Genomic DNA, 27,858 nt, shown 5'->3' on the forward strand with positions numbered 1-27,858 from the left:
GTGGCTGGTAGGGAAAGCTGTTCGCACAGGTGAGCAGCAGAGGCATATGCAGGTGGCACTGGCTCACCAGGTGAGTTCTAAATTAAGGGAGTTTCATGAGGTGGGGAGGAATGTGGAACAGGATTGTCAGCACGATGGAGAGGAGCAAAATGACTGTGTCGTATTAACAAAGTACAGAGGGGAGACGTTTAAAGACACAACTTGGAAATCTGAATCAAAGAGGTGGAAGGTCAGTTTATCTAATTTGTGGATTTTAAAAAGATGTTCTCTGTATGTGTGTGATACCTGTGGCTTTAGAAACTTTACATGACCACCACCCATGGGAAATGCCTGTTGCGCGCAACATTTACAAACTGCGCTCCAATAGTTAGGGTAATTTTAGGTGAATGACGTAGCAATTGTAAATAGGGAGAACTCAGGTGGCAAAATCTCTGTTCAAACTCGAATGAAACTCATGGAAAAAGTGTCCTCTGCTTTAAAATTGAGATGCATATGGAAAGGACAATATTTGATGGAAACTTGTATGTGGAGTTCCAAAATATGTAAATCAATTTTGCAGTAAAAAAAAAAAACTTTACAACATGCTCTGAAGAGACTGTTAACCGATTTTAATCAAAGTTTTCAGGGTTTTTAAAACATTTACACAAGTGTTAATTGGAGTCCAGAGATGTTCGTTGCGTTGCTCTGAGCTGGTCAGTAACGACGTCGTAACGATATATTCACCTATCACATAAGTCATTGCATGTCTGAAAGCATCCAATACAAATTAGTACAACTAACTAGATGTTGATAAAAATTTCCATTTTGATCACACAATTGCATATACTCTTCCCCAAAAAATTTTGAATTATCAAACTTGCCAGGTATAGGTATAAAGTACTCTCTGAGAAGTAAGGTGGGCTACGACACATGAAGCAACTTTTCATTAACTATAGATAGGTGTACCCCTGGGTATGTTGAGGATACAATGTTCAGGTTCTTATTTGGCAACCCATTCAACTACAACTGGAGAAACATCAATATCGGTGTTACGCATTGTTTTCGGAACGACCATCAACACCAATAATGTGATTACTTTGATCCACTTAACTCAATTTGGTGATGGATATGGATGGGACAACCGGTTGAACTTCTCAGGGCTTCAAATATATAAGTATCACTAGTTTACTATGAATGATGATTATTCTGTACACACTGGACAAAGTCCTAACCACACCAATAGTATACCCGTGCACGTGTGACCCCATTCAGCTATGCAACGGGATGTCCCTCGCCGCCGCTTCAACTCCTTCATGATGGCCGAGATCCTAGAAGATCCAGAAGACCGTGCTCAAGATTCATGGTCCACTGGCAAACTTCAAAAATCCTGGGAAGGTTGGAAAAACCACACGATCAGATAAACATGTAATTTTGAGGATTTACGTCACAGTGATCTACACTTGCTGGAATATGTCATTTAGTTTCTCAGCACAAATCTCATCAAGATACAGGGTGACCAGAAAAGAATGATGTAAAATAAAATTAGTACATTTCAAGTTTCCAAAATTGAAATGTTATTCACTCTATATTTGTCTAATTCAGAGGTGAGATTGTGTTCTCTTGTTTCAGATATATATATATATATATATATATATATATATATATATATTATATATGTATATATATATATATATCTGCATATATATATATATATATATATAGTTCTATATATTTAATATGCATTTAATATGTGGCATTTAATATCGAATATTTTTTTTTTCTTGACTTGGGTTTACTTTCTTAACTCAGTATATCAATCTGGTGAGTTTCTTTTACACTTTGGTGATTTATTTGTTAAAAGAACCATGTCACTGATTGTCTGTCGCAGCAAGAAGTCAACAACAGGATTATATCACAGGTGGCGTGGCAAAATGTACGGACAGGTGCATTTGATGATTGGCTTCACAGTCGGGTATACAAGGGTTGTTGCGTTCTGTATTAGTGGAAAACAACTGCTGCACGTCTCCAAAAGTTATTGCCGCTTCCTCTGGAGATGGTCCGTCAACTGGACAATGCTGTTTGTCATGGAGTGGTGGCTTTACGAAATTACGGCATGAAACAGCGTGCTATTGCTCGGCAGTATGGCATCACTCAAGGCCAGGTATCAAAGATCCTGAAACGAAATGCTCAGAGGGGTGTCCCTACTCCAATACCGAGGCCAGGACATCCCCGCAGAACCACAAGGAGGGATGATCGCCAGCTGCACCGGTTAGTCCGCAATGGCCGCACCAAGTCAGCTAATCGGCTTAGGGCTGAGTGGCAACAACTGACAAATGTGCCTGTATCCAGAAGGCTAGTCAACCAACGACTGGTTCAAGCAGGCTATCATGCCAGGCGTCCCCTGAGAAAGCCACGCTTGACCAGACAACACTGCCTGCGCCGATTGCAGTGGGCCAGAGAGCAACGTCAATGGCAGCCAGGACACTGGAATCACGTGATCTTCAGTGACGAGTCTAGATTTCTGGTCTATCGTCAAGATGGCCACGTCCGAGTGCGCAAACAAGTGCATGAAGCCTACAACAAAGATTGTATTGTGCCAAAAGTCCAAGCTGGAGGTGGTGGGGTGACCGTTTGGGCTGCTTTTCATGCAGGGGGCAAAACTGACCTGGTTGTTCTGAATGGAAACCTGAACCAGTTCAAGCACAGGGCCATTCTGAACGAAACATTGCTTCCATTTGCTCGTGCAGCCTTTCAAGGAAACTTGGTCTTCCAAGATGACAATGCACAGCCTCATCATGCTCGCATGATCCAACACTTTCTTGCTGACCGTGGTGTAGAGCATATGGAGTGGCCTGCCATGTCCCCGGATATGAATCCGATAGAGAACTTGTGGGCAGAATTAACGCGTCAAATCGACCACTTGGACCAGCAGCCGACCTCTGTGCGTGAATTGCAGCAGACTATTGTCACTGCATGGCAAGCGATTCCTGTCCAAACCTTGGCAAATCTCGTGAACAGCATGCCTCAACATGTACGTGCTCCCCTGAATGCTCGTGGGGGTTACACGAAGTACTGAACTGTAATTTTACTGTCCGTAATCCCAGTCGTAATTTAACTTTTGTTTTTGTTAAAAATGTTTTGGCTAATGTGCAAAATAAAGAGATACTTCTGGAAAACGTACAGAAGTTTAACACAGTACTGTCCGTGAATTGAGTTCGATATCAGTTTACATCACTTTCAAGGATCAATTTATTTGTTTCGAAATGTGAAATGTGGTTTTTGTTTCTTTTAAAGGTCACATTAACAAAATCTAGAATAATCTCAACATAATTCCAATCAACTTTTGGTTCTAAGTCATCTTGAAAAGTAAGTTCACCCCCACAAAAAAAATATTCCATATTAAATGCCAAGTCTGTATATCTATATATATATATATATATATCTGTGCAGCGTCTGTCCTGTGTTGTGTTGTGTTGTGTTGTGTTGTGTTGTCCTGTGTTGTCACTGAACTACTTTCTCAAACTTTTGTGAAATCGTACCAAACTTCTGGAATGCACATATCTCTCCCGTCGGTATGTCCTAAGGGAATTTTTTTCTTTTTTTTTTTGGAATTTGTTTGGGAAGAATTTTTTTTTTTCAACTTCAATTGTTTATAAAATGTGATATCACGTATATTACAAATACATTTGTGCAAAAGAATTGTTTGAATTATGATTGGTTTAAACCATGACAGAACGGCAACTCGGGTGCAGTCATTTATCTATATATCTACACATCTGGGCAGTGTCTGTGTTCTCACTTAACGACTCCCTCAAACTTCTGTTTCCATGGTTGTGAAGTGTTTTTAATAACGTTCTGGTGGTTTTGAATCACGTGGTGGTGAGGTATTTTGAATTATGTGGTGGTGAGGTGTTTTTAAATGACGTGGTGGTGAGGTGTTTTTAAATCACATGGTGGTGAGGTGTTTTGAATTAATTGGTGGTGAGGTATTTATAATTACATGGTGGTGAGGTGTTTTTAATTATGTGGTGGTGAGGTGTTTAGAATTAGTTGGTGATGAGGTGTTTTGAATTATGTGGTGGTGAGGTGTTTTGAATTACTTGGTGGTGAGGTGTTTTTAAAAGACGTGGTGGTGAGGTGTTTTTAATTTCGTGGCTGTGAGGTGTTTTTATTACGTGTTTTATGGCTGTGAGGTGTTTTTACTTTCGTGGGGGTGAGGTGTTTTTATTACGTGTTTTATGGCTGTGAGGTGTTTTTATTACGTGTTTTATGGCTGTGAGGTGTTTTTAATTTCGTGGTTGTGAGGTGTTTTTATTACGTGTTTTATGGCTGTGAGGTGTTTTTATTACGTGTTTTAAGGCTGTGAGGTGTTTTTAATTTTGTGGTGGTGAGGTGTTTTGAATTACGTGGTGGTGAGGTGTTTTGAATTATGTGGTGGTGAGGTGTTTTTAATTATGTGGTGGTGAGGTGTTTTGAATTAGTTGGTGATGAGGTGTTTTGAATTACGTGGTGGTGAGGTGTTTTGAATTAGTTGGTGATGAGGTGTTTTGAATTACGTGGTGGTGAGGTGTTTTGAATTACTTGGTGGTGAGGTGTTTTTAAATGACGTGGTGGTGAGGTTTTTTTAATTTCGTGGCTGTGAGGTGTTTTTATTACGTGTTTTATGGCTGTGAGGTGTTTTTATTACGTGTTTTATGGCTGTGAGGTGTTTTTATTACGTGTTTTATGGCTGTGAGGTGTTTTTATTACGTGTTTTAAGGCTGTGAGGTGTTTTTAATTTTGTGGTGGTGAGGTGTTTTTATTACATGTTTTATGGCTGTGAGGTGTTTTTATTACGTGTTTTATGGCTGTGAGGTGTTTTTATTTTTGTGGTGGTGAGGTGTTTTTATTACGTGTTTTATGGCTGTGAGGTGTTTTTATTACGTGTTTTATGGCTGTGAGGTGTTGTTATTTTTGTGGTGGTGAGGTGTTTTTATTACGTGTTTTATGGCTGTTAGGTGTTTTTAATTTCGTTGCTGTGGTGGTGATGTGGTGTTACATGTTACATGTTTTATGGCTGTGAGGTGTTTTTATTACGTGTTGGATGGCTGTGAGGTGTTTTCAATTTCGTGGTGTTGAGGTGTTTTTAATTTTGTGGTGGTGAGGTGTTTTTATTACGTGTTTTATGGCTGTGAGGTGTTTTTATTACGTGTTTGATGGCTGTGAGGTGTTTTCAATTTCGTGGTGGTGAGGTGTTTTTAATTTTGTGGTGGTGAGGTGTTTTTATTACGTGTTTTATGGCTGTGAGGTGTTTTTATTACGTGTTTTATGGCTGTGAGGTGTTTTTATTTTTGTGGTGGTGAGGTGTTTTTATTACGTGTTTTATGGCTGTGAGGTGTTTTTATTACGTGTTTTATGGCTGTGAGGTGTTTTTATAACGTGTTTTATGGCTGTGAGGTGTTTTTATTACGTGTTTTATGGCTGTGAGGTGTTTTTATTACGTGTTTTATGGCTGTGAGGTGTTTTTATCACGTGTTTTATGGCTGTGAGGTGTTTTTATTACGTGTTTTATGGCTGTGAGGTGTTTTTATTACGTGTTTTATGGCTGTGAGGTGTTTTTATAACGTGTTTTATGGCTGTTAGGTGTTTTTAATTTCGTTGCTGTGAGGTGTTTTTATTACGTGTTTTATGGCTGTGAGGTGTTTTCAATTTCGTGGTGGTGAGGCGTTTTTAATTTTGTGGTGGTGAGGTGTTTTAAATTACTTGGTGGTGAGGTATTTTGAATTACGTGGTGGTGAGGTGTTTGGAATTACGTGGTGGTGAGGTATTTTGAATTACTTGGTGATGAGGTGTTTTGAATTACCTGGTGGTGAGGTGTTTTGAATTACGTGGTGGTGAGGTGTAATCGTCCCAAACTTCCAGTCTGCGCCTACCCCTCCCCTATGTATGTGCTGAGGGGTTCTTTCTTGAAAAAAAAACATTCAACCTAAATCTTCAACCTAAATTGCCTATAAAAATGTAATATCACAAACACAACAAATACATTTGTGCAAAGTAATTGTTTGTATTATGATTGGTGAAAATCATGACAACACAGCAACTCAGGTACAGTCATTACCCTCAGCTAAAATAAGCCCGTTCCTCATTACCGACGCTTGGTGAGGCGAGCGCAGCGAGCCGAGCCCAGCTAGTACATATATATATATATATATATATATATATATATATATATATATATATATATATATATATATATATATATATATATATATATATATATATATATATATATCTGTGCAGTGTCTGTCCTGTGTTGTATTGTGTTGTCATGTGTTGTCATGTGTTGTGTTGTCACTGAACTACTTTCTCAAACTTTTGTGAAATCTTACCAAACTTCTGGTATGCACATATCTCTCCCGTCGGTATGTCCTAAGGTTATTTTTTTTAAAACAAAAATTGCAATTTTTTTTTTTTTTTTTGGGAATTTTTTTGGGAATAATTTTTTTTTCAACTTCAATTGTTTATAAAATGTGATATCACATATATTACAAATACATTTGTGCAAAATAATTGTTTGAATTATGATTGGTTTAAAGTTAAACTATGACAAAACGGCAACTCGGGTGCAGTCATTTATCTATATATCGACACATCAGGGCAGTGTCTGTGTTCTCACTTAACGACTCCCTCAAACTTTTGTTTCCATGGTTGTGAAGTGTTTTTAATAACGTTCTGGTGGTTTTGAATCACGTGGTGGTGAGGTATTTTGAATTATGTGGTGGTGAGGTGTTTTTAAATGATGTGGTGGTGAGGGTTTTAAAATCACGTGGTGGTGAGGTGTTTTTAATTAGTTGGTGATGAGGTGTTTTGAATTACGTGGTGGTGAGGTGTTTTGAATTAGTTGGTGATGAGGTGTTTTGAATTACGTGATGGTGAGGTATTTATAATTACGTGGTGGTGAGGTGTTTTGAATTAGTTGGTGATGAGGTGTTTTGAATTACGTGATGGTGAGGTATTTATAATTACTTGGTGGTGAGGTGTTTTGAATTAGTTGGTGATGAGGTGTTTTGAATTACGTGGTGGTGAGGTGTTTTGAATTACTTGGTGGTGAGGTGTTTTTAAATGATGTGGTGGTGAGGTTTTATTTAATTTTGTGGCTGTGAGGTGTTTTTATTACGTGTTTTATGGCTGTGAGGTGTTTTTATTACGTGTTTTATGGCTGTGAGGTGTTTTTATTACGTGTTTTATGGCTGTGAGGTGTTTTTATTACGTGTTTTATGGCTGTGAGGTGTTTTTATTATGTGTTTTATGGCTGTGAGGTGTTTTTATTATGTGTTTTATGGCTGTGAGGTGTTTTTATTACGTGTTTTATGGCTGTGAGGTGTTTTTATTATGTGTTTTATGGCTGTGAGGTGTTTTTAATTTCGTGGTGATGAGGTGTTTTTATTACGTGTTTTATGGCTGTGAGGTGTTTTTATTATGTGTTTTATGGCTGTGAGGTGTTTTTATTATGTGTTTTATGGCTGTGAGGTGTTTTTATTACGTGTTTTATGGCTGTGAGGTGTTTTTATTATGTGTTTTATGGCTGTGAGGTGTTTTTAATTTCGTGGTGATGAGGTGTTTTTATTACGTGTTTTATGGCTGTGAGGTGTTTTTATTACGTGTTTTATGGCTGTGAGGTGTTTTTATTATGTGTTTTATGGCTGTGAGGTGTTTTTAATTTCGTGGTGATGAGGTGTTTTTATTACGTGTTTTATGGCTGTGAGGTGTTTTTATTATGTGTTTTATGGCTGTGAGGTGTTTTTAATTTCGTGGTGATGAGGTGTTTTTATTACGTGTTTTATGGCTGTGAGGTGTTTTTATTATGTGTTTTATGGCTGTGAGGTGTTTTTAATTTCGTGGTGATGAGGTGTTTTTATTACGTGTTTTATGGCTGTGAGGTGTTTTTAATTTCGTGGTGATGAGGTGTTTTTATTACGTGTTTTATGGCTGTGAGGTGTTTTTATTACGTGTTTTATGGCTGTGAGGTGTTTTTATTACGTGTTTTATGGCTGTGAGGTGTTTTTATTTTGTGTTTTATGGCTGTGAGGTGTTTTTATTATGTGTTTTATGGCTGTGAGGTGTTTTTAATTTCGTGGTGATGAGGTGTTTTTATTACGTGTTTTATGGCTGTGAGGTGTTTTTAATTTCGTGGTGATGAGGTGTTTTTATTACGTGTTTTATGGCTGTGAGGTGTTTTTATTACGTGTTTTATGGCTGTGAGGTGTTTTTATTTTGTGTTTTATGGCTGTGAGGTGTTTTTATTACGTGTTTTATGGCTGTGAGGTGTTTTTATTACGTGTTTTATGGCTGTGAGGTGTTTTTATTACGTGTTTTATGGCTGTGAGGTGTTTTTATTACGTGTTTTATGGCTGTGAGGTGTTTTTATTATGTGTTTGATGGCTGTGAGGTGTTTTCAATTTCATGGTGGTGACGTGTTTTTAATTTCGTGGTGGTGAGTTGTTTTTAATTTCGTGATGGTGAGGTGTTTTTATTACGTGTTTAATGGCTGTGAGGTGTTTTGAATTACGTGGTGGTGAAGTGTTTTGAATTATGTGGTGGTGAGGTGTTTTGAATTACGTGGTTGTGAGGTGTAATCGTCCCAAACTTCCAGTCTGCACCTACCCCCTATGTGTGTGCTGAGGGGTTCTTTCTTGAAAAAAAAACATTCAACCTAAATTGCCTATAAAAATGTAATATCACAAACACAACAAATACATTTGCGCAAAATAATTGTTTGTATTATGATTGGTGTAAATCATGACAACACAGCAACTCAGGTGCAGTCATTATCCTCAGCTAAAGTAAGCCCGTTCCTCAGTAACGACGCTTGGTGAGGCGAGCGCAGCGCAGCAAGCCAAGCTCGTATACATATATATATCTCTGTATCTCTTTCCTCTCCCTCTCTCTTTCCTCTCCCTCTCTCTTTCCTCCCTCTTTCCTCTCTCTCCCTCGTTCCTCTCTCTCTCTCTCTCTCTCTCTCTCTCTCTCTCTCTCTCTTTTCTCTCCCTCTCCCCTCACTTTACTCTCCTTCCTCTCCCTTCTCTCTGTTTCTCCTATCTCTCTTTCCTCTCCCTCTCTCTTTCCTCTCTCTCTCTCTCTCTCTCTTTTCTCTCCCTCTCCCCTCACTTTACTCTCCTTCCTCTCCCTTCTCTCTGTTTCTCCTATCTCTCTTTCCTCTCCTTTCACTTTCCTCTCTCTCCTCTCCTCTCTCTTTCCTCTCTCTCTTTTCTCTCCCTCTCTTTTTCCCCTCACTTTACTCTCCCTTCCTCTCCCTTTCCTCTCCTTTCTCTCTCTTTCCCCTCTCTCTCTCTCTCTTCTCTCTCTATCTCCCTGTCCTCCCCCCACACCTCCTCCCCAATTAGCATTCCAAGAAATGGAGTGCTGCTCTTCTTTTTGTAAAAATCATTAGAAATAGTTATAAAAAACGAAGCAATAGTGATTATAAAATATGAACTAATAATTTTGGACAAACAATGATTAAAACGATATACTGTATACAATTATTTTCTCCCCATTATGACATTTTAATGGTACCCTGTAACTAATGTTGCTATTTATTTGTTTGAGTAGTTTGCTTATGTTAAAACAAATTTTAACTGCATTATGTACTTGCTATTGACTAAATCTAGGGTGAAATAACTGAGCTCATCAAAGTATTTGTGGTTAAAACGGTTTCCTGTTAAATGTTATTATTGCCTTAGCTCCCTGGGTGTGAGGCTTGTGTGCGCAAGTTGTTGTTGTTCACTGCTATCTGCACATGTGGGTGGGTTTCAAGAGATGGAACAGACGCCTACCAGGTCTCAAAGTATCCACCTCTTTATAGTTTGTGATCCATTTTATTTGGTTCTGTGTTATGTACTTCAATTTCGCAGCACACTGGATGCTAATTATTGTTGTGCAGACCATTTTAACGTCCCAAAATGCGTCCTATTGTACATCATCAGATTACATCATGAACCATGCTCCATGCAGAGCGTCGCTGCTGCCAATGTAGTTTCTATATTTAGGGTTACCATCCTGGAGGGATCACCACGCACTCAGACCCAGGAAGTTAGGGGTTACCATCCTGGAGGGGTCCCCGCTCCGACACAGGAAATTAGGGGTTACCATCCTGGAGGGGTCCCCGCTCCAACACAGGAAGTTAGGGGTTACCATCCTGGAGGGGTCGCCACTCCGACACATGAAGTTAGGGGTTACCATCCTGGAAGGGTCCCCGCTCCACCACAGGAAGTTAGGGGTTACCATCCTGGAGGGGTCACCACTCCGACACAGGAAGTTAGGGGTTGCCATCATGGAGGGGTCGCTACTCCGACACAGGAAGTTAGGGCAGGAATTTGTAATTTGCTCATGGTGCTGCCAATAACTTGCCTACTGTTTGCGAAGAACACCGTAGGAACTTTGAAGTCCACCAACTAATCCCTTCACATTAGTTATATAATTATTCATCTCTTTCATACTCTGAAAGATCAGGGCTCATTAAACAGCAATGTGGTGGAGATTATGAACTGACATTAGAGCAGTGGGACGACTATTGGACACAAAAAGCAAGGGAATGATAGGCCAGAGAGAGAGAGAGAGAGGAAGGGAGGAAACACAAGTACAACCTGCAAATAGGAGGGTTTGGTAAGAAGGATTAATGAGAGTAATAAAGAATGGGGAATGGGGGTGCATCACCTGCTTTAGGCATTAGAGGGAAAGGTAGAATAGTGCAGCCTCTGTTGGGTGGTTCCACACACGGCAGAAATAAGAGGTGTGCAGGGTGCAGAAAGTAAGAAAGCTTACTGCACACCTCCACATGGGAACTGTGCAGTTGACCTGCAATTTTGAAGTTAAATAAAGAGGGGGATACTGGATTAACGTGTACATCCTCAGGTGCATAATACCAAGAGCCGTTCTACATCTTGTACTCTCTAAAGCCAATGGTTTACAAATGCAATACGCTTGAGGTTTGTGGACCATAAATGGAATCTTGGGGGAAATGCCATCACTTTCAGCCATCACTCACTTTTCTCGCCGCAGTCAGTGAGCGAACCTTCTCCATAGGAAATGCCCCGCCTGGTGGGGCATTTCCTATGGAGGTTTATGATTATCACTGAAAGTTTTCGACCACTGCGCCCTTTCATTTGGTCATCCACACTTCTAGTGTCGCTAAACTTTTCAACAATACGTTTGATAGTTTTAATGTATTGTGGAATTCTTGCATTTGAATGGACCCAACAAAATTGACTTTGCATAGAAATATACAACTTCATCACAAAAAGTGTAAGACCACTGGGCCACAGAGAAATTGTTCAACATGGTTGAAACTTCTTTGGAGAATTGTTTTTTTAATCTTGTTCTTTCGGCAACGGACTGATTATTCTGTACTATATATCTCTATATATAAAGGAGGAGTGTGTGTGTGTGTGTGTGTGTGTGTGTGTGTGTGTCTGTCTGGATGTCCGCTTATAACTCAAGAACTACACATCGGAGAAAAGTTTTAGACACAGATTCGGAATCAGCATAAATCCTGGTGGTTTTAGGCTACGTTTTATTTTAATATCAATGGTTTAAAAAACCGCGCCAGCTGCAATTCCATGGTGTAGTTTGTGGCGGCGCTATTGCCCCTTTCCGATCCCGCGGTTGCGCGTACGTACATATTTCTATATTTTCAATGTGCTTTTTATTGTATTTTAAATTGTTTTTTAGCTTCTTTTATTGTTAATTTATGTACTATTTTATTTATTTTAAATATATTTTTAAGGAAAACAAATGTTTTCACGTCCGTAGGAGTGACGTAAAGTCGCACATAATGACAAAATGCGCGCCATTTTTTCGCGCCAAGAACGAATAAACGGTCGTTGAGATTTTATTCGAATTCGAATTCCATTAAATTTCAACTGTTGGAAACAATAATTATTTAAACTGTTGGAAATTGAAATAATTATTGTTTCCAACAGTTGAAATTTAATGGGATTCGAATTCGAATAAAATCTCAACTTAAAAAAAAAAACGTCGCGTTTTAAAATTATGACGTCATCAGCGTATTTCGGAACGTTAATTTTTCAACTTCATATTCGGAATCAGTACGTCCCAGAGCAACTACAGCACACCTTAAATGTTTAAAAAACCTTCGGGTTTTAAAATTATGACGTCATCAGCGTATTTCGTAACGTTAATTTTTCAACTTTGCCGACAATGACTTCCGACTTCCGGGTTCGGAATGCGGGACCAATGCCATTTGACAGGGAATAAAAAATAAATGCGACATTCCATTGACGACAATGACTTCCGATTTGACTCCCCCCTTCCCCTCCCCCCTCCAGCCTAACCCCTCCCCCTCCCCTCTTCTCCCCTCCCCCCTCTTCTCCCCTCCCCCTTCCCCTGCCCCCCTCTCCTCCCCCTCCCCCCTTTCTCCATCCCCCTCCCCCTCCCCCTCCCCCTTTCTCCATCCCCCCTCCCCCTCCCCCCTCCCCCTCCCTTCCCCCATGCCCCTCCCTTTCCCCCCTACCCCCTCCCCTCCCCCTCCACCCTACCCCCCCTTCTCCCCCCTCCCCTCCCCTCCCCCTCCCCTCTCCCCTCCCCCTCCCATCCCTCCCCCTTCCCCTCCCCATCCTCTTCTCCCCTCCCCCCTCTTCTCCCCTCCCCCCTCTTCTCCCCTCCCCCCCCTCTCCTCCCCTCTCCCCCTCTTCTCCCCTCCCCATCCTCTCCTCCCCGCCCCCCCTCGAGAATCAGTGGTTGCTCGTACGTACAGTATACTGGACGTACATATTTATATATTTTTAATGTGCTTTTTATTGTATTTTTAATTGTTTTTTTAGCTTCTTTTATTGTTAATTTATGTACTATTTTATTTATTTTAAATATATTTTTAAGGAAAACAAATGTTTTCATGTCCGTAGGAGTGACGTAATGTCGCACATAATGACGTTCGCTGCCCTGTCATGAAAGAAATTATGATTCTCTTGACAAAGTGACCTGAAGATCAGGCAGGAAACCTCCCAACTGAGTTTCTCAACAGTCGTCAGCCTCAATTCTAAAATCCTTAATTTTCATCCTATTGACTTGAACTTTGAATAGGATTTACATATCGGCTTACTGAATTAAACCACCAACTATTTTTGAGATCGGCGTAGGCCAAAAGGTCAACGTAGGCCAAAGGTCAACCACTCTTTTTTTTTAGTTTCTAAAACCCTCAATTTTCATCCGATTCACTTGAAATTTGAATGGGATTTACATATCAGCAAACTGAATTCAACCAACAACTATTTTTGAGATCACCATAAGCCAAAAGAGCAACATAGGCCAAAAGTCAACAACAATTTCAAATTTCTAAAATCCTCAACTTTCATCTGATTGACTTGAAATGTGAAGAGGATTTGCATATCAGGTCACTGAAATTGAACCACCAATTCTTTTTGAGATCAGCGTAGGCCAAAAAGTAAACATAGGCCAAAGGTCAACAACTTAAGGTGAAGTTTTTAAAATCCTACATTTTTTTTTTTTTTTGGTTTTTTTTGTATACTGAATCGAGGCTCATGAAAGAGCTAACATTTATTTCACAAACAAATCAACCAGACAAACAAAATATACAAAAAGAGGGAGCGGAAGACAAAATGGGGAGAGAAGGGGAAGCACACAACCACAACATTTGAGAGCAGGGAGAAGTGTGGGAGGGAAAGGGCTTGGGAGCAGGAGGCGTGGGAAGGGGGGGGGGGTGGGGGGGAGAGGTATAAAACACAAGGGACATTTTCATCCAATTGACTTGAAATTTGGATAGGATTTGCATATCGGGTCACCTAATTCAACCACCAATTATTTTTGAGGTCTAAAGGTGAAAATATCAACATGGGCCAAATTTCTAAAATCGTCAATTTTCATCTAATTGACTTGAAATTTGAAGAGGATTTGCATATCAGATCACTGAATTAAACCACCAATTATTTTTGAGGTTAACATAGGCCAAAAGGTCAACAACTTATTTCAGGAATATTTCAAGACATATTTCTGGCGCAGGAGCAATCAATGAAGGTTGTAGGCTACACATGGGAGAACAAAACATGGAATCGCAGGAAGGACATTCCAGTAGACAATTATCCTGGAGTTTATGCCAGCAGCGCAATTGGCAGAGTCTACACAGTTCATCCAAAGAACAGAGACTGTTTCTTTCTGCGCCTTCGCCTGCACACTGTCAGAGGTCCAACATCCTTTAAAGATTTGCGACGGGTTAATGGTCAAGATTGTGCCACCTTCCACGATGCCTGCCGACTCCATGGTCTATTGGAAGAAGATGAACATCACCGAAGATGAACATCCAACATCACCGCTTTGCACAAAAAAGGTGCAAAAACAGATCCCAGCAACTACAGACCAATCAGCCTTCTCCCAATTATCAGCAAAGTCATGGTATCCATCATTGCTTCAGATATGAAATCTTTCCTCTTCTCCAATGGCTTGATCTCTGATCATCAATTTGGTTTCAGACCTGGACACTCCACTCTGGACATGCTGCTTCTGCTTTCTCAACAATGGATGGAGGTCCTCAATGCCAAACAGGAAATTAGAGCAGTCTCCCTTGACATATCATGTGCCTTCGATACGGTCTGGCACCCCGCTCTGCTCACCAAACTCTCCTCTTTTGGTATCCATGGAAATCTCCACGCATGGCTGGCGGACTTCCTCTCAAGTCGTAGTCAACGTGTGGCCCTGAATGGGTTTCTCTCATCTCCTCTTCCTGTTCGGTATATATATGATACAACATACTCTTTAAAGAGCATTGGTGCTGCCAAAGCAGTTTCTTGCAAAGTGTTATAATGGGTGGTTTGCATTATCGTCCAAGCGTTGTTTGTCCGTGCGACAAGCAAGCAAGGAAGCAAGCAGTTCGTACCGTTTTTAAGGTCTTTCATTGGACTCGTTTGGGGTTTCAACCAACCACTCTGACTCAGAGTGGATGCTCTAACCATTATGCCACCGAGCGGGTGAGGTGACAGGAGAGGAGAGGAGGGGAGTGGTGTGTGTGTGTGCCTGTCGTTGGTTGCTCTCTCCATATGCGGGTTTCAGAAGGTGGAACGGAGTCCTCCCAGGTCTCGAAGTATCCACCCTCGTTTCAGTAAGGGATCATGATTCATGGACAAGTTTGTGAGGTTTTCTTATTCTCAAAGTTTTATTCCAAGGGCTCTTTTGAGGATTGTCACTAAGGGACAGCTTCCAATTGCAGTTTGTTTGTCGTAATATTCCATGGGATGGTTGTTAATATCTGTGGCAGTTATCACACTTTGTCTATAATCGTCAGAGGGCACGAGACTTGTCTTGGTTTCAAAAGTATGTCTTTAATTCACGTAAAAATTGAAAAGAAAAAATACAGCCATTCAGTACATGCCGTTACTCATGATGGCATAATGAACTTGCTATTTGCTTTACACAAAACCTACTATGGATAATGATACGTTTTGCATCCACACAATACAATAATTTGCCTCAAGTTACTTCAAGAGGTTCAACAATAAATTGAGATTCAGCTTCCCTCTATCCAAGGGTCAGGTATTAAAGAGAAAACATCGAAAATGGAGCCAATCAGTTTTTTCGTTCATCGCAGGCAAAACAGTATGGGGGGGGGGGGTGGGGGGGGGGGGAAGAAGGCGGAAGTGCAAGAATGTGAATACGGCACCCAAAAGTCACAGGAAGTGATAACACAATTTGCATAAACAACAGCTACAATATCTTTGTAAGGTTATTTTATCATTCCCGTTGCTCCAATAATCACTGGTACAATTTTGGTGCTCTTCAGCTTCCAGGATATTTTCACTTCATTTTTGAGGACTTAGTATTTTGTCATTTTCTTGATTTCTGCATTGTTCAGGCCAAAATCGCTGTGGACTGACACCTCAATTAATTTCTTTTTTATATGTTCACGCTTGATGGGATCATTGGGTCATACGTCAGCATTACTTCCTTGTTTACAGTGATTGCTTTTGGTTCGTGTTTCCACGAATTTTCTGGAACTGGGATATTGAGACTTTTGCAGATGTGCCAGTTTTTCCAGATTACTCCACATACTTTGTTGTGCTTTTTGGTGTACAGCTGCTCTGACATGAGCTTTTTACATCCTGATAGGAGATGGCTCTTACTTTCTGTTTGTACCTTGCAGAACCTACACTTGTCCGATTGACGCAGTCCTGCCATTTTCTTAAAGCCATTGGTGTAGTGTCCATGGGCATTTATAATAATTTATTTTCTATCCCAGTTCAACTGAACTCTGTACGTGTATGTGTGTGCGTGTGTGTGTGCGTGTGTATGTGTGTGTGTTATATATTATGTTTATAATTATATACATACACACAAAAGATGACCAAAAGTGCTTTCTTAATTTTCTTCTTGTTTATCCTTTTCATGTTCGATTTTGATTAACTTTTTGCTTTTTACAAGACATTCATCTAAATATATTGATGGAATAATGCTTTACCTCTTAAGAGGAGCTGCTGCTACACACTTGACACCTTTAGGGTCTCATTCCAAAATTCAATCATTTATCAGATATGAGTTATGTGCACAAAATGGTGGTCTTCTTCTTTCATATGCAGCACAAGGCTACATGTAGCATCATTGGCTGAGGGCATGGCTGTGCCACTGATGCAATGCCAACTGCTGGTTGTGGTACGACGTTGGAACTAGTTGACGGTGCGAAGGACACCATGTGATCTTTAACGTCCACCAACTAATGATGGCAGACATGATACCCGTTTAACATCTATCTAAAGGGACGGCACATACATTGATGAATGACCTGACCTATGAAACTCTGGGATGGCAGGTAATTGCTGGGCTGGTCAAGGCTAGACGAATCACACCCAGGCTAGATGGCTCACAGACGAGTACGTGCATTCCTCTAGGCCATGCTGCCAGTCCTACAAAATGATGGAAGTTCCAACCACCCTTGACTATACACCCTTTTCCTCATCTTTCCTTATGTCAATATTTTCTTAGCCTCTTTTAGATTCTTTCCACAACCGTGACAATTCCCTCATCCTTCCTAAACTTTTCTTCCTTACATTTTCGTCAATGAATGACTACACCACCCCTTACCCTCCCTCCTTAACCATGGCATCTTGGTGTTGGTGCTGTGAAAACTGTAACAAAAGTTATCCATCCATCCTTTGAGAGATTGGTTACCTGTCTATTCATTATCTCTATCATTTATGTCTTTTACCTGTCTCCACTCAATGTCACCTGTGTACAATTGGTTGGAGTTTTGGGAATACATGCTCAAATTCCAATTACGCTCATGGTTCCCACCCATGTTTTAATCTCATGTCACCTACATTTTTCCCCATTACTTTCTCTCATTTCTGGAATTATTTTTGTGTGATGTCTGGAAAGATGTGTTGGCAAGCTGGTCAGCTAACTTCTGAGTGAGCAAGCATGGTCCACGTACACACGGGTTGGGCAGTGAGCACATGTGGCAAAGTGGCAAGCAGGCGTGACGTTGTGGGATTTTGAGGAGGTGTATGATTGATGTGGATTTGTGGTTTACCTTATGCCGTTCTTGCCACCTGTATTATAGATGTGTATTATATAGACTAGCAATGGTACCCGCCCTATGGGTGGGGCTTCAATTGGAAGGCCCAAATGAAAAGGCAAAATATCAGAAACTGAAGGCTTTTTTTGTATTTTAAACGATTTATATAAACATCCGATAAATCATATCACACACAAATCATCAAAATGTAAACAGTATTTGTGGAATTTCAATAAAAGCCACATCACTGTTCATATCGGTAAATATTATTCCATCGTGTTTGGAAAAACTGGAAAATTTTCCCAATTGGAAAAACAATATAGCCTATTTTACTCCAGGAGGTCCCAGGATTACCCACCCAAAATTTCGTTGCGATCGGTTCGGCCGTTTTTGCGGTACCTTCGAACGGACAGACGGACATTTGGTGAATTATAGTAAGACATGTCAGTTGTTTCTTCAGTTGGACCACCCTCACAGTGTTAGGCATGCCGCATCGCAAGTACCAAATTCTGATGTCTATTGGAGTAGTAAACAGGACACAAGTGCAGTTCAGACCAAATTGATGAGCATATGGAAACACCGACATGCCATTCCTGAACAGCCATGTTGCCAGACTATGTATTTCTAATATATGTGTGTCTGTGTGTGGCAAAGGTGTTGGGCCAAACCCGATGCAGGGATCTGTTTGTGAAAGTTATGTCGTGTACAATACTCGTACATGTAGTGGAGTGAAGGGTAGTTTGAATCAGGCAGCTGGTAGGTTTAAATGTAAGGAATGTGGAACAGGAACTGAAAGTGTTGATCACACTCTAAGGCAGGAAGTTGTGGCATTCGGAGTGGAAATTGAAAGGGTGAAGAAATTTTGTTTTTTCGGATACATGTTGGAAGTCAGTGGAGGATCAGAAATAGCTGCAAGGATGAGGATTCCAAAATTAGCTTGGAATAAATGGAAAACGTTACGAAAAAAACAAGTGTGTAACAAGGGGCGTACGCAGAACCTTACATGTGGTACGGAAAAACATCCCAAATTTGTCACAAATTGAAATTCCATCCTTTAAATTTGTAGTAAGGCTAAGAATAAAGTAATATGGTGAAATATGAAACATTATGCGTGTGCATTTCACATTTAATTTGGAATCCCAATAGGAAGAGATGCTAAACAAGATGCTCAAAATGACTGTTAAATTCACAGAGGTTGCATTGTCTCATATGAAGATGCAAAGTGATCAAATCTTGTAATTCCAAATTTTTGACGAGTTTCGTTTCTCTTCCCAACCGCTCATATTTCTGAAACAACAATTTGATTTAGTTCCACACTAGACTACTCTCTGCCAGGACTTGAGGCAAGTACTGCTGTTGCTTGGTTTATCCTGGTCACCTAGCCGAGGACAACACGACCAATTCAAAAGAGCGTAACAAAGAAACGAAACTTGGAAACATGAGTCATATATTACTTGAAGCTACTCCGTAGTTTATCAATAAAGTGAATAAGCAGGTGAATGATTTTTTGCCAAACGGAATCTTTCTTTATATGTGTACCTGACACCTGGGCACAAAGAGAAAAAGAGAAGTCTTTAACGACATCGCTCTCATCCTAACTCTTGTTCGGGTTTTTTTTCATGTTGCAGGTATAGTGGACAAGAGATTGGAAAGAATAATATGTGATGTTGAGCATACCAGCTTCACATCAAGTAAGTGCAGTAATAATGTTCAAAAACTCAAATGAAGCTTCTTTTCATATTCTTATCTGAAATGATACGAGATCAAGTTTCTTCGGACTTGCATCTGAATCAATCACACGAACATCCATTTTGATATGTTAATTCCACCCCACTCCCCCCAATATTAATCTCAGAGGGAGAATATTCTATGTAAATACTTTATAGATATAAAATAATCTCTCATTCATACTTGTCACTCTGCTCCCACAGGGCCTATGATGATTGGGCCGATGCTTGCCAGCTCTCCCATCATCTCAACTTGCATGCCACAATCCTTGCCTCTCCCACTGAGCCTTTCAGTTGGCTTCCTGCCTACTCAGTGCCAGCTTGTGGGAACAGAGGCAGAAATAAAATTGTGTCAGCCAGCAGGTCTACCTGTACACGAGAGACAGCTACCTGCAGGAGCTCGACGTGCCCGGAGGAACCGTACAGTCTTTACGGAGAGACAGTTGACGAACTTGGAGCATCGTTTTGACCGGCAGAAGTACCTCTCTACACCTGACAGGCACGCAAGCACCCAGCTCTTGCAAATACAAATCACACCAACCATTGCTGATATGTCACAACCTACCTGAGGGGTAGGTGCCTGATTTTGTTTTTTCCTTATTACCTCCGACAGCTAAGGTGGACGGAGGTTGTTTTCACCTCTGTCTGTTTGGCCGTTTGTCTGTCAACAGGATATCTCAAATAGTTATGGATGGATTCCGACGAAATTTGGTGGACATGTTTTTGATTCGATTTTGGTGAAGATACTGATCCTGTTCTTTATACAATAATTTTTATGTGATTCTTCACCATTGACAGATAGAGCCAAAATGATATATAGCACGATATTTGAAAACGTTATGGACGGATTTTGACGAAACTTGGTGGATGAGTTGGGTAGGTGACAAGAACAAGGCGATTCGATTTTGGTTAACGTCGAGATTTATATGTAGCCTATCTGTGGTATACAAAATGTAAAATGTTCAGCCTGGCGGAGGTATGCGTTCTACCAAGTGTCGTAGTCTTATCTTGTTTTCATTCTAAGACATCCAGCAGTAAGCATGTCTGATGTATGAGGAGGTATCTCATAGTTGATAATGGAAATAACTGGTGCTTTTGTTCGAAGCAAGGTCTGATGGAAGTGCAAAAGTTTACGTACTTGCCTCTGAGCTGTCCAATCTGGGGGTTTTTTGGGGGTTTTTTTGTATACAAGATCGAGTCTCGTGTAAGACCTCGTGTAAGAGGGTTTCAATTCTCTGTCCGATGATAAAACGTACTGATTACTGCTTCGCAGACAAGGCGTTGCATCACAAAGTGCACCTTTCCTCAGATGGACGTTAACCTTGGTGTCTCATTTGCTGGCATTATGTGGTTGGTATTAGAGATCCCAAGGTGTTTTTCACAAATCGTGAGTTATTGCTGGCATCCTGCACAAATTACAAATTATTGCCCATGTGGTATTCCAAAAGTGGATTGTTTTCGATTATGAACTAGAAGATGAGTTTTAATTGTAAGTTTTAGAAGCTGCCAGCAAGCTTTACTAATGTGCGGAAGTCCAAAATCAAGCGGTCCCGTACTGCTGTTGTTAAGTTGCTGTATCATATTAAGACTGGATGTTCAAAATAACATCCTCAGCAGTCCCTGTGTCTCCTTCTTCATTAATAACGATGTTTCATAGCTAAATCAGTATACACAATGATAGGTGGAAAGAAGGTTAATTTGTCCATTACCCACAAAGTAAACTTCACCGGCAGGAAAGACTATCCACACATTTCCTTTTTTGACACTGATCACATCATTTGTACATTTATTTTGCGGCACACAGTTTGTAACATATAGTGCAATTATTATCCTAAGAATGTCATATGTTTTGACGTCTTCACTAAGGAAAGACTTGATGACTCCTCCCTGCTCCGTAATGGTGCATCTTGTGGTGGGGCAGCCATTGTTACCACATTATTACAAGCCCAATACATTCAAGACTCGGATACTAAGTGCTCAACAAATGCCTCGTACATGCACCTGCACATGAAACAGTTGTATAACATGCATGCACTGTTAGTAACAATAAAATTCAGATTACTTATTGACAATAACCTCTTTTGCAGCTTTTTGGCAAAAACTACAATCAACAAGTTTTGAATGTTAAGCATGACCAAATGACTTTATTTGAAGGGGACTATGGAGAAACTAGAAAGTGAGTCTAAGGTTGTCCAATAACTAGGGGAGAGATGGGGTAAAAGTATTAACTGGTAAGGGGGAAATAACTGGAGATATTGAATGAGGAATGTCCCAATCATGAGAATTGGAGAAAACCTGGCAGAATTTGACCTTTGACTGAAGTCAAATGACAACCTGAAGAGTGATCGGGAGCAGTAATACCTTTACTGCATTTCTCCTAAAATATCTAATGTTCATAAAGAAGGAGCGAACACCTTGTAAATATAATGACGACAATGTGAGATGCAGTGCGGTTACCCATGAATAATTCGGACAATGTAGTGCATATGGGGTCTGAGGCTGCAGTCCAGGGATCAAAAGGAGCAATAAATACTTTTATTGAACATCTCAGTTAAAACCTGCAATAATGTTTACGTAACGTACTGCAGGCAAAAGGCTCCATGCATTAAAACGTGGAAATGCTGTACACTCCACGTTCACATGAATGGTCTTTGAGGTTAATTTGACAAGATAATTACCTCTGCCAGCGAAGGTGGATCGACGTTACAGTCGTGGCCAAAAATATTGGCACCCTTGCACTTTTTTCAAATAATGCACTATTTTTTTCCAGAAAATTGTTGAAATAAAAAAATATTTTGGTATCCACACATGTATTTCTTTGGTTTGCAGTGAAACAAAACAAAAAAAGCTGAAAAAATTACTAAATCTTAGCTTATCCCACATATAAATCTTAAAATGGCTCAGACAATATTATTTGCACCTATTAGAAGTTGTTAGAAATAATTATATTTCAAGCACGTGATTCTCCTTTACTTTGGAATTGAACTCACCCATGGTATGGTATGTATTCAACCAGTTTGAATAGATAAAAGGGGTCATTCTGCTGTTTTGTGTCACTGTGTGCACTGCAATGAGCATGGAGAAAAGAAAGAAAACCAGAGAATTGTCTGAGGAGGTCATACACAAGATTGCAGCCAAGCATGGACAATCTGAAGGCTACAAGTCCATCTCCAGAGGTCTTGATGTTCCTGTGTCCACCGTACCCAATGTTATCAGGAAGTTTAAGGCCCATGGCACTGTAGCAACCCTCCCTAAACGTGGAAGCAAGAGAACACTTGATTGAAGTTTGCAGCGAAGGATTGTTTGAATGGTGGAGAAAGCACCTCGATAAACTGCCAAACAGATTCAAGCTGACCTTCAGACACAACGTATGACAGTTTCTACTCACACCATCTGTCACCAACTCAATGAAAGGGGGTTCTGTTGTAGGACCCCACTGCTGAGAGAGAGTGACATAAGAAAGCCCGAATGGAGTTTGCCAAAGCACACCCGAACAAGCCAAAATCCTTCTGGGAGAATGTCCTGTGGATAGAAGAGACCAAATTGGAGATTTTTGGTAAAGGTTGTCCAATTGTTATGGACATTGTGCGGACATGTTTGGACATGTTTGCTGTCAATGTCTATGTTTAGAGAAAACAAAATGAAGCCATCAAAGAAAAGAACACCTTCCCTAGTCAAACATGGAGGAGGTTCAGTGATGTTTTGGGGTTGCTGTGCTGCCTCTGGCACTGGGTGCCTTGAATGTGTGCATGGCATCATGAAATCAGAAGATTACCAAGGGATTTTGGAGCGCAATGTTAAACCTAGTGTCAGAAAGCTGGGTCTCCGTCGAAGGTTATGGGTCTTGCAGCAGGACAATGACCCCAGACACACTTCAAAAAGCACCCAGGAATGGTTCAAGACAAAACGTTGGACTGTTCTGAAATGGCCAGCAATGAGTCCAGATCTAAATACCATTAAACACCTGTGGGGAGATCTGAAAACAGCTGTTGGGAGAAGGCACCTTTCAAATCTGGGAGAACTGGAGCAGTTTGCACAAGAAGAGTGGGCCAAACTGCCAGTAGAGAGGTGTAGGAGGTTCAATCATGGCTATAGGAAGCGCTTGACTGCAGTTATTTTGTCCAAAGGCTGTGCTACCAAATATTAAGTCGAGGGTGTCAATAATATTGTCAATGCCATTTCTTTCTATTTTCTGATTTAAAAGGATATATTAAGTTCTGAATTAAAAACAAAGGTTCTGTAATATTAACAGTGAAATAAAGAATTGTGGAGACCAAATACTTTTGTCAATTTCAACCTATTTTTGGAGAAAATTGTGAGTTATTTGAAAAAGGTGCAAGGGTGCCAATATTTTTGGCCACGACTGTTTGTTTGTCTGTTGTAAGCAGGATATCTCAAAAATCTGTGGACCTTATTGAACAAAACTTGGTGGTTGGGTTTAATGTGTGACAAGGATGAATCGATTCAATTTTGGTGAAGATTTGAATGCGTTTCCAGATTAGATCATTCTAAAGTGATTCGTCACCCTTGAGAGATCGGGCTAAAACCGATATATAGCACGATATGTCAAAAAGTTGTGGATGACATGACAAAACTAGGTGGATATGTTGGTCAGATGAACATAAACTGTGCATCCTGGCGGAGGTATGCGCTCGACCAAGTGCCCGTCTCGCTGTGTATCAATTTATTTATTTATTTGCTGTCATTTCATCAAAATTTGTCTCAAAAGTTATTCGTCTTAATTTGAGTCTACTGTAAATTAATTGCAACTAGAGAACTGTTAGTGTTATGTTTATTTATTTATTCGTATGCAGCCCGTGGCTGCTTGGCTGCATCATTTATTGAGGGCATGGCTGTGCCACTGATGCAATGCTCCCTTACCAGCCAGATGGTACTCTTTTTGCCAACCTCAGAAAGATGGAAAGTTGAGTCGACCAACGTTGTTAATTCAATGGCACGACAGGGGCTTAAACTCAAGATCCTAGGATCTTAAGCCAGCCACCTTAACTGGTAAACCAACTTTGAGGTTAATTGGGAAATGTTATGTTGATTTTCAAAAAATCAATTGCCTTTCGATGTGCTTTATGGGGAGCAATACAGAAGATTAATTGAATGAGGCAACGAAAAATTGTCACAAGTGTATAACAGATGTTTTAGTTGAATATTAGGAAAGTTTGTTAAGACAAGGATTTGGGGAAACTTTAAAAAAGCTTTAAAACCAAATGTTTGAACACAAGTTATTTCACATTTATTTTGGTCCTTTTAATTGTTTTTCCTCAACAGGCTTGCCTTGGCTGCGTCTCTTGGCTTGAGCCAACTTCAAGTGAAGACCTGGTACCAGAACCGACGTATGAAGTGGAAAAAGATTGTACGTCTGGCTTCAGTTTCCTTTCCAAGATGTAGTTCTCCTTTTTATTGTCAATCTTTGTTTGGGTCATGTCTGCATTTTCTTTTTCGTCAAATATCAATGCAATCACTTGATCACCTCTATGACTTTGAAGTCTACCAACAAACGAATGACTCAGTGGTGCCTCGAGTAGGTTTATATATATATACATACATATATACATACATATATATATATATATATATATATATATATATATATATATATATATATATATATATATATATATATATACGGACTTGGCATTTAATATGGAATATTTTTTGTGGGGGTGAACTTACTTTTCAAGATGTCTTAGAACCAAAAGTTCATTGGAATTATGTTGAAATTATTCCAGATTTTGTTAATGTGACGTTTAAAAAGAAACAAAAACCACATTTGACATTTCGAAACAAATAAATTGATCCTTGAAAGTGATGCAAACTGATATCGAACTCAATTCATGGACAGTACTGTGTTAAACTTCTGTACGTTTTCCAGAAGTATCTCTTTATTTTGCACATTAGCCCAATTTATTTTTAACAAAAACAAAAGTTAAATTACGACTGGGATTACGGACAGTAAAATTACAGTTCAGTACTTCGAGTAACCCCCACGAACATTCAGGAGAGCACGTACACGTTGAGGCATGCTGTTCACGAGATTTGCCAAGGTTTGGACAGGAATTGCTTGCCATGCAGTGACAATACCCTGCTGCAATTCACGCACAGAGGTAGGCTGCTGGTCCAAGTGGTCGATTTGACGCGTTAATTCTGCCCACAAGTTCTCTATCGGATTCATATCCGGGGACATTGCAGGCCACTCCATATGCTCTACACCACGGTCAGCAAGAAAGTGTTGGATCATGCGAGCACGATGAGGCTGTGCATTGTCATCTTGGAAGACAAAGTTTCCTCGAAAGGCTGCACGAGCAAATGGAAGCAATGTTTCTTCCAGAATGGCCCTGTACTTGAACTGGTTCAGGTTTCCATTCAGAACAACCAGGTCAGTTTTGCCCCCTGCATGAAAAGCAGCCCAAACGGTCACCCCACCACCTCCAGCTTGGACTCTTGGCACTATACAATCTTTGTTGTAGGCTTCATGCACTTGTCTGCGCACTTGGACACGGCCATCTTGACGATAGACCAGAAATCTAGACTCGTCACTGAAGATCACGTGATTCCAGTGTCCTGGCTGCCATTGATGGTGCTCTTTGGCCCACTGCAATCGGCGCTGGCGGTGTTGTCTTGTCAGGCATGGCTTTCTCAGGGGAGGCCTGGCACGATAGCCTGCTTGAACCAGTCGTTGGTTGACTAGCCTTCTGGATACAGGCACATTTGTCAGTTGCTGCCACTCAGCCCTAAGCCGATTAGCGGACTTGGTACGGCCATTGCGGACTAACCGGCGCAGCTGACGACCATCCCTCCTTGTGGTTCTGTGGGGACGTCCTAGCCTCAGTATTGGAGTAGGGACACCCCTGTGAGCATTTCGTTTCGGGATCTTTGACACCTGACCTTGAGTGATGCCATACTGCCGAGCATTAGCACGCTGTTTCATGCCGTAATTTCGTAAAGCCACCACTCAATGACAAACAGCATTGTCGAGTTGACGGACCATCTCCAGAGGAAGCGGCAATAACTTTTGGAGATGTGCAGCAGTTGTTTTCCACTAATACAGAACGCAACAACGCTTGTATACCCGACTGTGAAGCCAATCATCAAATGCACCTGTCCGTACATTTTGCCACGCCACCTGTGATATAATCCTGTTGTTGACGTCTTGCTGCGACAGACAATCAGTGACATGGTTCTTTGAACAAATAAACCACCAAAGTGTAAAAGAAACTCGCCAGATTGATATACTGAGTTAAGAAAGTAAACCCAAGTCAAGAAAAAAAAAAATGCCATATTCAATGCCAAGTCTGTATATATATATATATATATATATATATATATATATATATATATATATATATATATATATATATATATATATATATATATATATATATATATGAGGGAAGGTCTAGTATTATTATGTTGTATTGAGCCAATGGAGTGTCTGAGCCATCCCTAAATAACAAGTCCACTGACTTCTACTGGTAAGTAGAATGTAATGAAGGAAGGAAAGTTGGCAACAGGTGGACACTGAACATACCAATAAACGAAAATGGCCTTGCAATTAAATAGTGAGATACTTTCAAAGTGTTTAATCTGTTGTCCTTATTGGCCAGCTGTTGATCAATATTGGGAGTTTCAGAGGTGCAAGTTCGACATGTTGCCTTGTATGTACGATTTCTATTGTCAGTAGTTGGAGCAGACACTACATTCTCCAAGATTTGAAATCTTTCTGCGTCAACATTAAAACAATCTACTAAATCATAATTGTAATGCGACCTTACATTGCAGAAATGATGTTTGCCTTTTTTTCTACTTCCAATCAGGTTGTGGGCAGTGGTCTTGCATCCCCTACGAAGCCAAAGGGTCGACCACGAAAAGACTCTATTCCATCAGTGTGTGAGCTGAGGCATCAAGAAGAGGGGAAATAGATCAACAAGGCGTTGTACAACATGGTGGGCACTCGGATGTAACCACTTCCTTCTTCAGAGTGCACATGATGAAAGGTCTTGCGGGGACATCAGTGAGGCAAGCAGAATATCCTATGGGGTTGAACTTGGTCAATTTGCATAAGGTTAGATCCCCATCCCTCCTGCTTTTCCTTACTTTCAAAATTGTTGGAACCACATTGTAATTCAGCCCTCATTTCACATCTAACTGTACACAATCGGTACCGTCACTTCTCACTTAGGGATGATCATAAAAGGATCAAATCCCTTTGATGTTGCCAACTGCAGCCATGATAGAGGATCAGGGATTAGATCCAATTTGGAGCTGAGGAAAAGAAGCAATTGAAGAATAAAATTTGGGACTATTTGGATCATGTAGAATTACTTTTAAAATAAACATCGGGTGCGGTGAAGTGAGAAACGTAGGGGACTAGGACACGGAGAATTGGTAATTGCGGATTAGCCTGACTATAACCACTCAATGGGGAGAGGAAGGTTGGGAGATGTACAACAAAAATAAAAGAGAGAAGAAAATGTACATCTTTCATTTTCGACTTCTTCAGTACAAGTAGAAATGCAAAATCCGCCCTTCAGTGTATTTCAATATTCTGCTATATTTTTCAACTTGAACTGATGCAGAGCAGAACAAGTCAATTTTGAGTTAAGACGTATTGTAAACTCTGTA

General features: G+C 40.3%; 1 protein-coding gene across 1 annotated transcript; it reads left to right on the forward strand.

The window, feature by feature from the left end:
* On the forward strand, window positions 1-27,699 carry LOC137429991 (homeobox protein BarH-like 1). Its single transcript, XM_078778729.1, has 6 exons — window positions 1-229; window positions 1,252-1,374; window positions 19,123-19,185; window positions 19,426-19,720; window positions 24,505-24,589; window positions 27,051-27,699. Exons 2-6 carry the CDS (start codon window positions 1,254-1,256, stop codon window positions 27,153-27,155), a joined length of 669 nt encoding a protein of 222 aa, XP_078634855.1. The 5' UTR covers window positions 1-229; window positions 1,252-1,253; the 3' UTR covers window positions 27,156-27,699.
* Window positions 27,700-27,858: the final 159 nt, after the last annotated feature.

Source organism: Myxine glutinosa, chromosome 1 (assembly GCF_964187855.1).
Source record: "Myxine glutinosa chromosome 1, kmMyxGlut1.1, whole genome shotgun sequence".
Taxonomy (NCBI): Eukaryota; Metazoa; Chordata; class Myxini; order Myxiniformes; family Myxinidae; genus Myxine; species Myxine glutinosa.

Excerpts from the sequence above, each read along its gene's own strand:
- LOC137429991 (XM_078778729.1), top strand. The coding sequence starts at position 1,254 with ATGCAACGGGATGTCCCTCGCCGCCGCTTCAACTCCTTCATGATGGCC. Across the intron at positions 19,186-19,425 it reads GCATACCAGCTTCACATCAA|GGCCTATGATGATTGGGCCG; the intron begins GTAAGTGCAGTA and ends CTGCTCCCACAG. Across the intron at positions 19,721-24,504 it reads TACCTCTCTACACCTGACAG|GCTTGCCTTGGCTGCGTCTC; the intron begins GCACGCAAGCAC and ends TTTCCTCAACAG.